The following is a 16,510-nucleotide window of genomic DNA, read 5'->3' as shown; positions in this document are numbered from 1 at the left end:
AAAATTACCTACATCTGCCTCCTTCTAATTTACCGATTCATAAATACCGAATCGGTAAAATTCGGTATTTATGAGTCGGTAAATTAGATTTACCTACATCTGGGCCCAAAAGCCTTATAACGAGAAAAGCATGAATCCCATTCACCTCCAAAGCAACACGAATAAACAGGAGGACCGTCCCCGTATTCAGGATTGAACGAACAAATTTGACGGTTTCTGTTTTGTCCCCAAATGTTGGGAAGAGGGTATTAGTTGACTCTGGAGTAAGGGGAGTTATAGAAACCTCCGAGGTGTTGGTGGAAAAGAGAAAAGTGTTTTTTTGTCCCCAATATTCCACTAGAGGCACTTTTGATATTTTGAATCGGGGTAACATTCTGAAACTATTAAACTCAATTCCAGATCTTAAGGATGTAGTATCTGAAGGTCTGGATTTTGTGGAGTTCAAGAAAGAAAGTGGTAACAGGGAGATAACACTTACAACTTGGCTAAATGATGATACTGTTAGTAAAATAATAGCTAATGCTAACAAATTTGAAAATTGGGGGATTAAGGTATGGAGATTTCAAGGTTTGCAATATCCTACTCCGTTAATCTCAATTAAATCATCAAGTAGCCCGGTTGTAAAGAAGGATGCCCTAAAATCAGTTAAGGCAGATCATGTTAGAGTGTTGAAAGGTGCCTCAGGTCCATCATCAGAGCTAAATGTGTCATGCGGTATTAAAATCAGGAGTTGTCAGCCAGGTTCACGAATATGTGAGAAGCTAAAGATAGTCCCCGAGCCTGTAGAAGATTGAAGTTGGCTCCCGTCAACATTGACAAGTATAAATCCAGTAAAGAGTGATTGATGCCCGGGTACTCTAGATAAAGCACCAATTTCTTTTAAACTTTGTTCCTGGAATACGAATGGTTTTAAATCACTTATTGAAGATGTAAATGTTGTAGGATTTTTAAAAACTTTTGATATGTTAATTTTGCAAGAAACATAGAATATGTGTAGCGAACCACTGATTGGCTATTTTGAATATTTGAATGTGGCAACTCGGGAGGCTGTTTTTGGTCGGCCAAGTGGTGGTCTCTCTATATATGTTTCTTTAAGTCTTGATGTGGAACATTTCGAGATTGACCTTCTGGTCAAATGGATACAGTGCGTTAAATTAATTGCTAGACAATCGTTATTTTATTTATGTTTATTTAAGTTCGAAAAAAAAGGTTAGATCATTGGAACTTATTCAATTATGGCAAATGGTGGAAGTGCTATATTATGATCTCATGGATTCACTGATGATCATTTCTGGGGATTTTAATACTCATCTTGTATTGTATAAAAAGCGGAATATTGAGTCAGAACTACTAGCTCAATGGGCTAATTGTGAGTTTATTAAATATAATCTAACGATTATGCATGATAGAGAGCATATACCGACATTTAACGAAACCGGTAGCTCTTCTATAATTGATTATACAATACTGTCAGATAAACTTTCTGATTTAGTCAAAAGATACTAGGTAGTTCCAAGGATTGAGAGCGACCACAATCCCCAAGTTAGTTCTTGTGAATTCCCTTTTGATAATTTGCCTGAATCCAGAATATTAAGAATTGCCCCCACCGCTTTTAATCTTAAAAGGCTGATATGGAGTGATAAAACTGAGAAAGATATTTTGGAATTCCTTTCTCATCTAATTCTTGAGGCTCAAGCAGCTAATTCCAAAGGGAATTCAATGGTTGCTCATTGGCCCTCCCTATGTGATTCTCTTTTGGATACATTTTCTAAACAGGAACCCTCTGGGGGTATTATTTTAAACCCGAAGAACCCAGGGTGGTTTTCCCATCGCTTATTGTATCTGAAAAGAACCCTTAATAAAACAATAAGATCACTGTATAGAAATGCAAACGGGACATCTTATTTTTCAATGTCACTTAAAATTAGAGACCTAAAAAGGGGATATAAGAACGAAATCTGGAGGGCTAAACAAGCGTACTATGAAGAGACTTGGTCCAAATCACATTACGCATGTAAGTCCAAGGACTCGTGACAATTCTGGGGTAATATTAATAATTTAGAAAATGGTAATTTTAGAAGTAATAGTGCCAACATTGATGAACTACGTTGGGTAAACTTTGTTTTTAAATTTGAAAACAGCTTCTCAAGGCCCACAGTGCGATGTTGGGGAATGTTATCAACATCATCGCCAATTGGAGCCAGCAGAAGGGCGTCTTCTCCCCAGTGCCAGTGATTGATTATGCTCCCCTGATATTGAGCCATGGTCGTTTGATAAAGTTAAAAAAGTCGTAATCAAGATCCGATCTAATGGAGCGCCTGGCCCCAATGGAATCCCTAATGCCATCTTTAAAGCTTAAATATCGAACTGGCCAGAGCTATTAACGCTCCTTTTTAATGATGTTCTTAAATCTGGTCTTATCCCGGAATCATGGCAGGGAAGCATTATTCAGCCAATTTATAAAAGCGGACCCCAGGACAACCCTGCAAATAATCGCTTAATAACTCTTACAGACGTAGATGCGAAAATATTGGCAAGTTGTCTGTTAGACGAACTAGAGTCATGGGCACTAAGAGAAGAATTGATCCCAAATTTTCAAATGGGTTTTAGAAAAGGAGAATCAACGCTCACTAATTTGATTTTACTGACATTATTAGGCGAAAGAGCAAAATGTAGGAAACACAAATTGTACATCTGTTTCATTGACCTCAAAGCCGCTTTTGATTCTGTCCCCAGAAATAATCTTTGGTTGAAGTTAATCAAATTGGGTATATCAGAAACTCTTTTAAAAATGATCAAACTATTATACTCCGATACTTGGGTACAGAACAAAATTGGCGACGGTAGACATACTACTCGTCGCCTTGAAACTAAAGTCGGCTTGAATAAAGGATGTGTTCTAGCTCCTAGCCTTTTTAATTTATTTATGTCTGATCTCCCAACCCATTTTAATGATGTTATTTCACACTCCCCTTCTGTGATGGGTAAAGAGATTAAATATTTACAGTACGCAGATGACACTATTTTACTTAGTCAAACTGTTATAGGGTTAAAAAGACTAATATAGTCCTTCAATATATATGTTACTCCAAATGGTTTAACAATTAATAAAAAAAAAAAATAATAATGACAATAGGGAAAGGCAAACCGGGGGTTAAGGATTGGAATATTAAAGGTTTGACTATAGATTGTGTAAAATCATATAGATATTTGGGAATCACATTTGATTATGGCTTGACATTTAGGCAGCATTTTAATAATTTAAAGGCTAAAGGTACTTCACTTGCCTTTGCCTTTAGAAAACTGAGAGATAAGCTATTATGCCCTAATTACGATCACTTGCTGAAGGTCATGAGAGCAAAGCTTATCCCATCCTTGAACAATGGTTCAATAATCTTTCGAGGAAAGGATGCGAAACTGCTTGATGACATAGAAGCAAGGATGTATAAATCAGTTTTCAGGATCCCTAGACAGATTTCTCGTGCCAATTTAAGATTGGAATTTGGTTTAAGGAAACAGTTATTGGTCCGACAAGCAACATTTTTACAAACCTTATTGGCACTATCTCGAGCCGATGAGGGCACGTTAGCAAATGTGTCCTGGCGTGAGATTTTGAAGGGCGAATATTCGAGAAGTTGGCAGGATTATTTATCGGAGTGTCTATTTAATTTTGAATGCCCAAAATTTGAAGATGAATTGAGGAGTAAAACGGTTTATAAAAAATCAATTAACTTAACCATTGCTCTGCTGTCGGAAATAATGGATAAAGATGAACTGAGGAAAAAAAACACTTCTGGTCTATAGCTAACTCCTTTGATAAAATGTTAGCCCAACCTTATTTGCTTTTTCATTTAAAACCCCTGATTAAAAAGAAATTTACGCTATTAAGGTTTGGCATATATCCAACTAAAGATGGAATCCCAAAATGGGAGTATAAATGGTCATCGAATATTTGTAGGCTTTGTGGGCTGTATGAGGAAACTTTGCTGCACATTGTAACTTTATGTCCAAATATGTTGCAGGAGCGGAAGACAGTTTTAAAGCCTATATTTAAAGAAATGGGAGTCAGAACTTGTAGAACGGCAATTATATTTTGTTTACGTGGTGTCAATATTCATACTATATACCAATTTGTTCAGTTCATCTTCAAAGTGGAAAAGAAATTACATAATGTTAATATCTTTAGTAAATTATCTATCCGTTACGGTAATGATATAATGATTTTTAATGTTCTTATGGAGTAGGTGGGCTATTTTATTGTATTTTTAACTCATTTTGGAACCGTGTACTATATGTTTGTTATAATTCATAGGTAATTTTTATGAATATGGTTGGCACTTTATGTACGGCTATTTTCTATGATTTTAGAGGTCAGAGCAGGTGCACTTTATCCCCGATAGGAGCTTTGTATTATACATCATTTTGTAATTAACTACACCAAATTATAACTTTTTGCTGCTAGTATAAGGCACTTTAGCTTTGTCGTTGAAAAATGTTATGCACTTTATATCCTGCTGCTAATAGCATAAGACACTTTAGCTTTGTCGCTGAAAACCTAATGCACTTTATATCATGCTGCTAATAGTTACAGACAACCTGTAAAAAATGTTATTAATTGTTTTTTCCTTTTTGCTGCTAATTGTTATTGAAATACTATTAATTTTTGCTGCGAGCACATCGCACTTTATTCAGTCATTGTTGACTGCTACTGACAAATGGACAATATATGCTGTTAGCATAATGCACTTTAGCCCCTAACTGGAAAAGGGTTAAACAAATGTTGATCAACTTATGTTAAGGCATTGTATCCGTATATGTTCAATCAGACTTTATGCTTGATATGTACTTTTTTGTAATGATTTTAATTAATCAACAAATAAATTACTTACTTACTTACTCTCCCTTTCAATGGCTGTTTGGCGGTTGCATGTGAACACAAATGCGCACCACTCCACTACTGTGTTTTTTTGGTACAACTACTATGGGCAAAACCTATGGCGTGAGGCCTGTGGAAGATTAAGTGATGTCATGTTTCAAAAGTGTCGCCAACTCTTTCTCTACAGCTTCTTGCGAAATGAAAAGTGACTCTACTGTGCCTCTGGGCAACAGGGTGAACGCTTTCTTTGATGTGAAGCGAACTTTCATTTTCTTGAATTTTCCCAGGTCACGAAACAACAATGTGAATTTGCTCATATTCTCAGGCTGAGCACAAAGGTTGAAGTTGAGGGATTTTAACCCCATATCAGCTGAGGTGGCAAAGCTGAACAAACATGCACTGGAGGAGGTTCCTTGTAAAACATGAATGGTAGGTCATACTGACTTCAATTTGTGTTGCATTGCCACTTGGAATGATCCTTGGCTTCGTAGCTATTTAGAAACTGCCCAGGTATAAGCCTTTGTGCCTGAAGGAGTGATAAGTGGCACAGATGAGAGGCTGTTGAACTTTTCTACTGGCATGATATTAATCAATGACCCACTGTCGATGATGAAGGGTATAGGGTGACCAGTCATCTTCAAAGTAATTCTTGGACAATGTCTAAATGAAGTTCGGCACTTGGTTTGGTGAGAATTTCTTGCAGTTCAGTTTTCTTCACGGTTGCTAACCCCATATGTGCATGCCGTCTTTTGGTGGACAGCATCAGCATGCACCCATGTTCTGCATGATACTCAATAGTGACGATGAAGAACCTTTGTATGACTAACTTGACGATTAATTTTTCTTGTTCTCTACTTGTCGGTGCTGATGTTGCTTTTCGGTTTTCTGGGTGTGACAGGAGTTAATCCATCTTTTCTTTCCATCGTGAAGCACTTGATTTTTCCTTAGCTCGTCACACAGTTATGAAGTGGTTCTCTTTTCCACAACCCTTCCAGATTTACCATAGGGGCTGGACATTTGCCTTCATCAGGAAACAGAAATCCTCATTGAAAGCATAGTCTTGTTTTCTTCGACAAAGTTGGCTTATGGGCATCTGTTTTGTGCTTGTGCTTGTTTTTCATAGTCAATGCTGATTTGTTGTGCACTATCCCTGCTTCCATGTCAGGAGCTTGTCTTTCTGGTCATTCCTCTGCTCTCACAGCCATCAGCATTTAATCTAGACTGAGTGTCTCTCTCAAAATGCGCCTTCTAAAAGAATCTGAAAGGCAGCCATCAATGACTTTGAGGCACAAGGCTTCTTCATTGTTAAAGTCACAGAACTTGAAATGTTTAATGATTGCATCAAGTCTTTCAACAAACTCATCCATTGCTTCACCAGTCTATTGTCGGGCTGTGTTGAAGATATACCTTTCAAAATCAACATTCGGCATTGGATGAACTTGGCTTCCAGCGCTTCTCCCACCTTTCGGTCTGATGTCGGACAATCTGCAAAACTTTCTTTAACACTTCTTTCACTCCATCACCTGCAAGGGTTTTCAAACATTTGTTGATTTTCTTTCATCTTCCTCCTATAGTGCAGCTTGAAGTCATGGAATGTTTTAATCCACGCAGCCCACCTGGCACCAATACTCTGTTTCTTGGGTTGTCAAATGGCGGTGGTGGCTTCAGGAACACAGCTGCATTGCATTTCCCTCTCCCTTCCGCCGTCATTGTGTTAGCATGGGTCTTTCGAATAGTGGCACTGTGCGGGTTGACTCAGCAACTTTTGCAAGCACCAGCCTCTTGCATGAACATGGATTGCAGCATGCTTCGTTTGCCCATGTTGGTGAGTCTTTGCTTTCTGTTTACGCATTTTGCTGGTACTATAGTTATTTTCTCACGTCGTCTAAAAAGTCGCTCTTTGTTTGGGGTTTTGTGTAGCTCCTCTGCAGACAACCTCACTGGCGGTGTTGGCGGGCATTTTGAATATGCTCCTTTGCAAGGCCTTCGTTTGCTTCTGTGGCCATGTATGGGCAGGAGCAGGGCTTTGACTCCACATTTGACGGTTGCAGGCTGCTTTGCATCTATTTAACGTGCATGCAGCATACACAAGCAGTTTGCCGTACTGTTACAAACTCGCAGGGGGAGCAGTCCTTTTCCACGGGCACGTATCCCCTAATCTTGCAAGTTGTAGTGTCTTGCCCAGCCCTGGAGCATGCAAATAGATTACGACACACACGGAAGCTGGGATTGAGTATATCTTTATTCTCCAACGTTCATTCACACACTGCACATTGTGTCATACTTCACTAAACCACACCGTGAAACCTCCCCCACATATCACGTAGTTCCTGTTCAGAGACCGGCCAGAACTATGAGGGTCCTAGTGCATATGATGGGCAGTCAAAATATCTACGTACATTTATATCGACTTTTAAATATCATAGGGACAGAATATCGACATCAAGATTATCGACAACCAGAATATCAAACTTAAGGTAAGAAATATCGATGTTTGTAATATTAATAGTTAAATTATCGATGTTAATATTGATATTTATATTAGTGTTATGTATTTTAGTATGTATTTTATATGTATGTGTTCTATATTTTTTGTTAAGTATTGTACTGTTTTTTTACATATATGTATACATTTTTTGAAAATTAGTAATTTTTTAAAAAGTACATTTTGCATTTTAGTACCGTAGCGGGTTGTGGGTTTATAGGAGAACAGGGTGGGAAGTAATTTAATTTTAATTAAGGAATTTTTGTTATTTTATTATTGGTATTATTAATTAATTTATTATTTAATTATTAATTGGTAATTAATTATTAATTGATGATTATAATATTTGTCTTAATTTATTATTGGAGTGGGTTTTGGGTTTATAGGGGAATAGGGTGGGAAGTAATTTATTTGTAATTAAGTAATTAATTAAGAAATTGGGTATTGATAATTAATTTTGTTAATTAATTATTAATTGGTTATTCATTTTTATTAGATAATACTTATTGGTATTGATATTTACTATTTTGTTAATTAATTATTAATTGCAAATTATTTGTATTAAACATTTATTGTTATTGATCAAGTTGTTTTTATGTAATTATTAATTGCAAATTAATTTTTATTAATGCATTATTTGAAAATGAAATTAATTGTGTGAAATTGTATGTGGCGTGTGTTGTGTGTTTAATAGGGAATAGGGTGGGAAGTATTTTATATTAAAGTAATTATTATTTTTGATATATTTGTAGTTTTTATTTTATTTTTCTAAATTTATTCATAAATCATTATTTAATTATAATATTTATTTAATTTATAAGTATGTTATTTTTAACATCTACGCTGTCAAACGATTTCCCTAATGTTGCTCTCTCTGGAGTGGGAATAGTAATTTTTACCCCTATGCAATCCAGCGCTTTCCCTACTATTGCACTCTCTGGAGTGGGAATAGTAATTTTTACCTCTGCACTATTCAGTGCTTTCCCTACTGTTGAACTCACTGGAGTGGGAATAGTAATTTTTACCCCTATGCTATCCAGCGCTTTCCCTACTGTGGCACTCACTGGAGTGGGAATAGTAATTTGTACACCTACGCTATCCAGCGCTTTCCCTACTGTTGCACTCACTGGAGTGGGAACAGTAAATTTTACCCCTATGCTATCCAGCACTTTCCCTACTGTTGCACTCACTGGAGTGGGAATAGTAGTTTTTACCCCTATGCTATCCAGCGCTTTCCCTACTGTTGCACTCACTGGAGTTAGAATAGTAATTTTTACCCCTACGCTATCCAGCGCTTTCCCTACTGTTGCACTCTTTGGAGTGGGAATAGTTATTTTTACCCCTACGCTATCCAACGCTGTTCCTACTGTTGCACTATGTGGAGTAAGTATATATATTAATTTATATGTATATGTTTCATTTATTTAAACATTATATGTATTAGTTATTATTTTTAAATATGTTTTAATATTTTTAACTATATTTCTTTTAATTATATGTAATATTTACATAATTACATATTATTATTAAAACATTAAAAAAGATATTTTTAACATTGATATTTTTGGCAACAAGATTTTTTCTCTCGATATTTATGTACTTACCTTTATGTAGATTCGACTTCGATACTTTTGACTTCGATATTTCTGTGTCGATATTTTTGTAGGACGATTTTCTGTCCGTCGATTTTTTGGCAGACATTCAGTGCATATAGCATCAATATGCTACACGTGGATTGCAAAAAAGCTCGAGCTCTCGGAAACCAGTACTAAACTGATATGATCAATGAACACACATTCAAGTTTGCATCCAACCCAGTATGCCAACAACTGCCATATTGTTAAACGTTTTTACCAATTTTTGTTTACATTATTCAAAAATCTCTGTATGAAGCCTGATCTGCTGTCTTTTGACCAGGTTGATATTTATTTGAGCAGCTGTATATTATCTGTCCTTGAGAAAAAGTTGCTGTTTTGAATGGGAAAACAACATTTTAGGACCCACCATTGACACATGTCTACACAATACCTTTCAAGATTAAACTTAGGTAGATCATTGTTTTGGAATGTTACCTGTAGATTCGTCAAATCGGGCCAGAGTTATCAATGATTGAAAACAGCTCTTTCACTGCAAAATTTGATTGAATAATAATCCCAGAGTCACCATAGTTGTGGAGAGAAGGGGAACAAAATGCGGGGTGGAAAGAGGTACGGGAGGTGTGTCCGGGAGGCAAAGATGAGGGGAGTAGGAAAGTTTGAGCAGTTTATTACACTCATAAGTCCATTCACCATTTCGCCATAAAGCATCTCACAGCTAAACACCAAAAAAGCCTTCACACTTTTCCACACAGCAGTATAAAAATACAAATCTACTGCCTTAGTCAGTGTTTGTTTGCTTAGACCCTACGGAAAATTCACCTAGACTTAGGCAGTCAATCACTTTATATAGTGTCCCTGGGCTTGCATGATCAAGGTGGTACTTACTTAGGTGACCAATAGAATCACTTTCTCTTCTTTATGTCTTTGAAGACTGTAGGACACTTTAGAGCACATCTCTAGGTCGAATCCTCTGTTTTGCTTGCTGGTAGAATAACCCGCATGAATTTGGATTTTGGTGCTCGGTGGGATTTTTGCAGCTGGACCCATCCTCCCAAGTTCTGACCGAGACCAGTCCAACGTGAGCGATCCAGTTATGACTAGTGCATGAAACAGGAGGCCTCCCAGGCCCTCTGGAACTGTGACTTGAGGTATTACGGTTGTTCTAGAACACCTTTTAATGAATCCCTCAGCCCCCTCCCACACTCCAACAATGCAGAACCCCTGCTTGGGTTCTTGCCTTTCCTGATGTTTCTGGGTAATTGAATATCCTGTCTCCCATGTTAAGAGTTTGCCCACGATGTCATTTAGGGTTGGCCATTAGTAGCAGCTTCTGTCCCTGGCTTGTCCTCTCTTGGCCCAGCACTGCCTTCTTACTCCCGCTCAAAGGAACCCGAAAGCAGGATCAGCAACTGAAAACAAACCGGGATCTGTGAGCCCAAGAGTGCATGTTGGGTCCTTTGCCACGGGGAACATCCTTTACAACGCGGATGTTACCCCGTAGTACCGTTACAAGGCGTCTTTTACAACGCAAGTCGTAACCACGACTTGCGCTGGAGGGCGCTCAAGGATAAGGAATAGTAGATTTACTATTCCAACACCTTCCCTACTGTACGTAGGCTGGTGTTGAAATAGTAAATTTAACTATTCCTAAGTCCGCACCCCTACAGCGCAAGTCGTGGTAACGACTTGCGTTGTAAAAGACGCGTTGTAACGGTACGCGTGGTAATACCACGGGTTGTACTGTCATACATCCTTTGCCACCCCTGGCGTTTTGGTGAATTGCTGTATACAACTGTGCTTCATCCAGGCTTATATAAACATTTGGCCTAGATTTCCACAAGGTTGAATGGGTGCTGTACAACTTGGAACTGCGCTTGCAGGCTTTTATAATGGTAAGTAAATAGATGCAATGCTTTACGTCAATTTGTGCCACCGTAGCAACCTCACAAAACCTTAGTGAGCGATTCTGATAGTTTGATGTTTGGAAAGGACATTATACAACTTCTTGTGGGCATGAAAGTATTTTTCAAGCATCACCGAATGAACGAGACGTGAGACAAACTTGTTCTCCTTTTTGTGAAGCATTTATAAAGGGTTGTTAAAAAAAAAAACAGAAATTGACAAATTGGCGACATTTCTGATACACACGAAAATATTGCAGTTCACAGTCTGTAAATCTTGTATATTTAACATTTCAAAGCACGTGACTCTGGCAGGCCATGGCCCCAGCATCTGCATCAACAATGATGTATTTGCAGCAGGCGGCAATAACAATAGGTTGAGAAGGTTTTATTGAAGGGCTGAACTACCAAAAATAACACCCCACTTGGCCTATTTGGAGCTGAAGTAGTGGCGAATATGAGTGAGAGTTGACTATTGTCATATGCCAAAAGAAAGACTTTAGAGGCAACAGAGCTTTAGAACTGTCACACAGGCATACAAAGGTGGTCCATTCAACCGAGGGCTTCTTTTTCACATGGCGATGCTGTTCTCAACCAAGGGGGGGTCTTGGTAGTAGTACTTCAGTGGCAAGTCTTGGTTCCTCTTTTGGATCTCAGCGGAGATCTTACTCAGCCTTTCCTGAAAAGCCTTGATGCATTTTTCTGCCTTCTCCTCCGTGAAGAGCTGGTTTGGATAGTTTCCTAACGGGACCTTCAAGACAAGAAAAATAAATATTTTCTCATTGTTGAATCAAATAAGCTTGGAAGCTAGCACATTCTGAGGATGCTCCCATCTTCCATCTCCTTACCCCATCCACCAGCACAGTCTGGGTGCACACCCAACATCAAGACACAGTGAGGGAGCTCTACCTAATACGAGTAGTACCTGAGGGCGGCCATCAACAACAGCCCTCACGGAGTGCTCCAACAATGGGAGAGACCGAGGACCCAGTTCAAAGAGGTATCTGCAAACCTGAACTACCTGCACGGTTGGCTTGCTTTATGAATGTACGGGATTCACACGAGGAGACCTTACACTTGCAAATCCGTTTAATCATGTGCAATATTACCCCACGATAGATTAATAATACACATGAGTGAATCCAACTCAAATGGTGAGAAGCTGATGTACCATGGCATCCCTGCTACTTATCCTCCATGGGGAACCCCTTCCGCAAACTCCAGCAATATTTGTGATGTTGCCTTCTGCTTCCTACAAAGTCAAGGGATTTATTTCTGCCTCTGGCACACATATGTTGGTGGGGCTGGCACGAATAACAAGTGGCTGTCCACAGGCCGACAACAAACCCTGGCATCCTTTACGGTCCCCATGATTGAGTTATACTGAACATGAGTAAATCCCACTTTTACCCAGTATGCTGGCACTGAGCAGATGGGAGACCAATCATCCTGAAGTTAAAAAACCCAAACGGCTTTAACATTTCAGAACTAGAATTTTGTCTCCAAGCCTTCGCGTATGGGATGCTGATGAGCCAGCTGATACGCCACTCATTTTAATCGGAGATCCTCAACTGCAGTGAATGGAAGAATTATCAACCTACGACTACCTGGATTCTAGATCTTTGGAGAACCCCCCTCCCCCACTAAATCAATTGAAGTAAACTCCCTTCACAACATCAACTGAAGTAAAAAAACTTCAAAGTGATCATTATTTCCAGTGTATAACTCTTCCCTCAAGTTAACCAGGCTAAAAGAAGTGCCTTCTACCCCAAGACACCCTCTGGTGCATTGTCCAAGACCATGACCTTGCCACAAATGTTTCAGGGTATAAACATTGTATTTCAGCTGGGGCTGACCTTTGTACATCTAAACATTGTTGCACTCTTGAGCAAATAGAAATGTACAAACGCTTTTCCAGCAGTACACCTGGAAACCTTTTGCTGTACACATTTTCCAGCTGTACTTCTTGACAGCGTTGTGAATTCCTGAAATTCATAAACAAATCCGATATTGTGGGCCTGTGGGTACAGGTTCACAACTTTGTAAACTGGGCCCTAAAGGTAGCTTTTCTTTCACCAGTGCATGCGTGGCTTGAAGCCTGCACAAGCAGCGCAAGTTTTCATTACAACTATCTAGAAGAGAACATTCCATTTTCCTCCAAAGACCCAGACTCAAAAAGGGAAGTTTATCTCCATCAGTGCCCCAAGTATATTCTTGTCAAATCCAACAAATAGAGGTACTATCTTGCTGAGAAAGTGTAAGGCAAACTGGAACCTGCTCAATGTTTACCATATCTGGAGCCGGGCGGGTTTGTATCCAGTCCAGCACCATCATCCGGCAGCTACTGCTCACTTCTGGCAGGGTCTTGAGAATGTCCTCATATGTTGCAGTCCCCTTGGACTTGGGCGGTGGATTCCTCATCGTAGAGGGAGCATTCGGCATCCAGCAGAAGAAATCAAACTAATGAATGAAGGGAGAGAATGTCAATATGGTCATGGGTACTGATTTTTTTTTTTCTTCTTGAAAATTTTATTTCGGTCGATAGACCATAAAAGTGATCATAAAATCAGAACATATCACTGGGGGTTAAAACAATAAATTACATGTACAGTAAAACTAGCAGATAAAATTACATTAAACCAAATAGTTATCAAACGGTACAGTAAAATAAGTAAGTACAAGTTTATATAAAACTTCCCCGCCTGCGCCACATACCCAGCAAGAATCGTGATACAGCAAAGACAATGGGTGTGTGTGTGTCATATCGAAGAACCCTGCAGGCATGGGCACACTGGGTAAAACCTAAGTTCTTACATAGTGGAATCAGCCAGCATTTCCTTATCGTCTGGTAGGCAGGGCTAAAAAACAGAACATGGGAAATATCTTCTTGTTTATAATTACAAGCTGGGCAAGCAATGTTCTCAATATTAGCCCATTTACCAGTAAATACCCTAAGTGGGAGTCTGCCAATCCTAAGCTGTATATACAGTTTCCTTGCAAGAGAAGGGTGAATTCAATCCAAGAAATTCTCCATACTCGGTTCAACTTTCACTTGAAGGAACTCCACCGTCAATCTTCCCAGAGTAGTGCACGTCTGGAGAGATATTAGGTTGTAATTTCTGACATAACTCAATAGCTTGGCTTTCGTTCACCTTGGGCAGCTATCTGCAGGGTTCTCCCACAGCTCTGGTAAACCAATTTGTCCACAAAGTGCCCTAATACGTGCGAGCCATGGAATATTCCTAGTTTTTAAAATGGCCCACACCTCACTGAACTCCTCGTTATAGGGTATTAATTCAGGCATGGAGCAGTAGAAAAACAGTAAAGCAGTATCAACTCTGTTAGGGACAAGTTGCAATTGTTATCATTTCAAGAATGTCTGCCCATTGGGAAATTATACATTATCCAACCTCTATTGATAGTATCAGAAGGGCCTCAAATGGCAAGCCAGTTGGCCTCACCCAATCCCAGGTCTACCTGTGAATTGTTGATAGAAGCATGTTTGGCTGAACAGGTGTAGATAATCATAGTCAGATACTTGACCAACTCTGCGCGAGTCTTGAAAGCAGAAGGAACACCTGCATGGTAAAAACATGTGTACTGTAAGTAAGAACATTGATACCCAGTTTTAAAACAAGTTAGAGATTTATTATTCCAGGTCCAATTTTGCAGATGAAATGACCAACACAGTGAACTTCAGTTAGAACCTTCCTTTAAGCTGTTGATTTGAATCAGTTCTTTAAACAGAGTTACTTCCATTTCTCCTCCCTACAGAGGTCGCTGAAACAGATATTTTACGTGGGAAAAAAAGCTAATAATGTAGCATTGTAGCCTACTGCTGTAAGTTGTCACTTTTCTAAAATCAATTTCTGATGAACAAAGAACATATAACACATAGGACATTGGAATGTGGGTATGCCAGCTGAGGACAGTGGAGTGGCTCACATCATTATTGGTTATTGTAGGCCATCCGATCCATCATTCCAATGATTGCCTTTCTATTTCTTCCCATTTAATTTAGAAAATCCATCCCTCAGTCGATGGAATGTCAGTAGGAAATGGGATATTATTTTGGGAAAAGGATACCATCTCAATACAATTACTCCGAGTAGGTTAAAACACAGTTCTGAGAGAATCTGCTCAACCCATTGTAGCTGTAGAAGAAGCAGTAGGAAAGCTCCAGCAAAGTGGTTGCTACCTTCAAGCTGTACAAACAGTGCTAAAGTAAAAAACACACCACAACAAAATACCCAAACCAATTTGGAAAAATATAAATATTTTATGACAAAATTGACACCAAGATCATAAAAATAGGTTAAGGGGAACATGTGATATGATTTCTTTATATTTTAGGAGAAAAATTGGCAGTAAAAAGTAAAGCATCAATCAAAAGTCACTGTTTGCTTTTGACTGGGACCTACGAGCAACTTCAGGCTGATTGTGATGGAGCTGAAGTCAGATCAACTTATTCTTTTTGATGGAAGCCAAAATCTTTCTCCAATGCGAGATCCAAGTGTATGGCTGGTGAGGGCCCCATGAAGTTATTGGTTTTCACGCTCCATGGGAAACAAACTTGGATTTTGTAGCTGGCAATGCCACATTGGTGTTCAGAAAGATTTGCCTCCTCATCCTGGTCCAATGTTTTACCTTTAAACTTGGTCCATTTGTTTGAAGTTGAAATCCTACAGGGGCAAGGCTGAATGCTGCTGTCTTCCCAGGTTCAGGAATGTTCTGAGGAAGTGGTGGAGGACGTGCCAGATTTATCCTATGCGCTAGCTAGTGATTGGAGTAATTCAACCACCCAATGCCAACTATTTTCTTGCGTTCCCTCTGCATCGCTTTGCAGCACATCCTCTTTGCCTTCTGCAAAGTTACACAGGCGTCCCCTTTTCAAGATGCGACACCCATGCTGCCATAAGGCAGTCCTTCCTTCAGCTCATAAGCCATTTCTCTATTTAGGTGAATTCTCCTCCCACTTGCAGGGGTAAAACTGTTTCCCCTCCTACTGTGACTGGAGTCTGGCATTTTGAGAGGATCTTGTGAATAAATAGGAGAAGCCCTTTTTCCCTCTGATTTGCCAACCGTTCCTGTTCAGTCCCAGAAAGCTAATCTATGCTAAGTGGTCAGCATGTAACATCCACTAGCACTTCTTGGGCTCAGAGGCAGGCCATTGTCTTATGAGCCATGGTTGTTAACTGTCCCACCCATTTATGTATAGTTCAGCTTTGGATGTGTGATGAGTGGCTGAACTGGTCTTAAGCCAATTCTGGCTTAGCTAGCCCAAAGTACATTTTTATAAGGTTACTTTTCTGCTTAAGTTATCAAAAATCTGATTTCAACATTAAATCGGATTTCAAAAACTAATCAAGGAATGATTTTGAAGCATTTTTATTCCTTTTCCAAAGGGGAGATAATGAATTAAGATTTTAATTCCATTGCAGTTTACTTAAGGAACCGTCCATAAGCTTAGTTAGGTAAACATCTAAAAGGCCTACACAGTGAAGTAGCTTACAACTTTTACTTCCCTGGGAGGACACACTACCTCCAATAAGTAGAATGCCCTGTTTTTATATATTAGCACCCTGCTCTGTGGGCTGATAAGGTGCACCCAAGGAATATACAAAAATATGCTTTTCCTAATACCAAAGGC

At 39.1% G+C, this 16,510-nt stretch overlaps 1 protein-coding gene across 1 annotated transcript in view; it reads right to left on the bottom strand.

The window, feature by feature from the left end:
* Nucleotides 1–11,021: 11,021 nt before the first annotated feature.
* LOC144799501 (hydroperoxide isomerase ALOXE3-like) overlaps nt 11,022–16,510 on the bottom strand; it is a 212,316-nt gene continuing 206,827 nt past the window's right edge. Inside the window, exons 12-14 of the mRNA XM_078670852.1 lie at nt 14,338–14,438; nt 13,150–13,320; nt 11,022–11,611 (exon numbers count right to left, since the gene is read on the bottom strand). Coding sequence (XP_078526978.1) covers nt 11,432–11,611; nt 13,150–13,320; nt 14,338–14,438 — 452 coding nt within the window. The 3' untranslated portion in view covers nt 11,022–11,431. The remainder of the gene's footprint in view (nt 11,612–13,149; nt 13,321–14,337; nt 14,439–16,510) is intronic.

The sequence above is a fragment of the Lissotriton helveticus genome, chromosome 12 (assembly GCF_964261635.1).
Source record: "Lissotriton helveticus chromosome 12, aLisHel1.1, whole genome shotgun sequence".
In the NCBI taxonomy this organism is placed as follows: domain Eukaryota; kingdom Metazoa; phylum Chordata; class Amphibia; order Caudata; family Salamandridae; genus Lissotriton; species Lissotriton helveticus.
The sequence above is the reverse complement of the archived record's forward strand: the minus strand, read 5'-3'. Positions and strand labels throughout refer to the sequence as shown.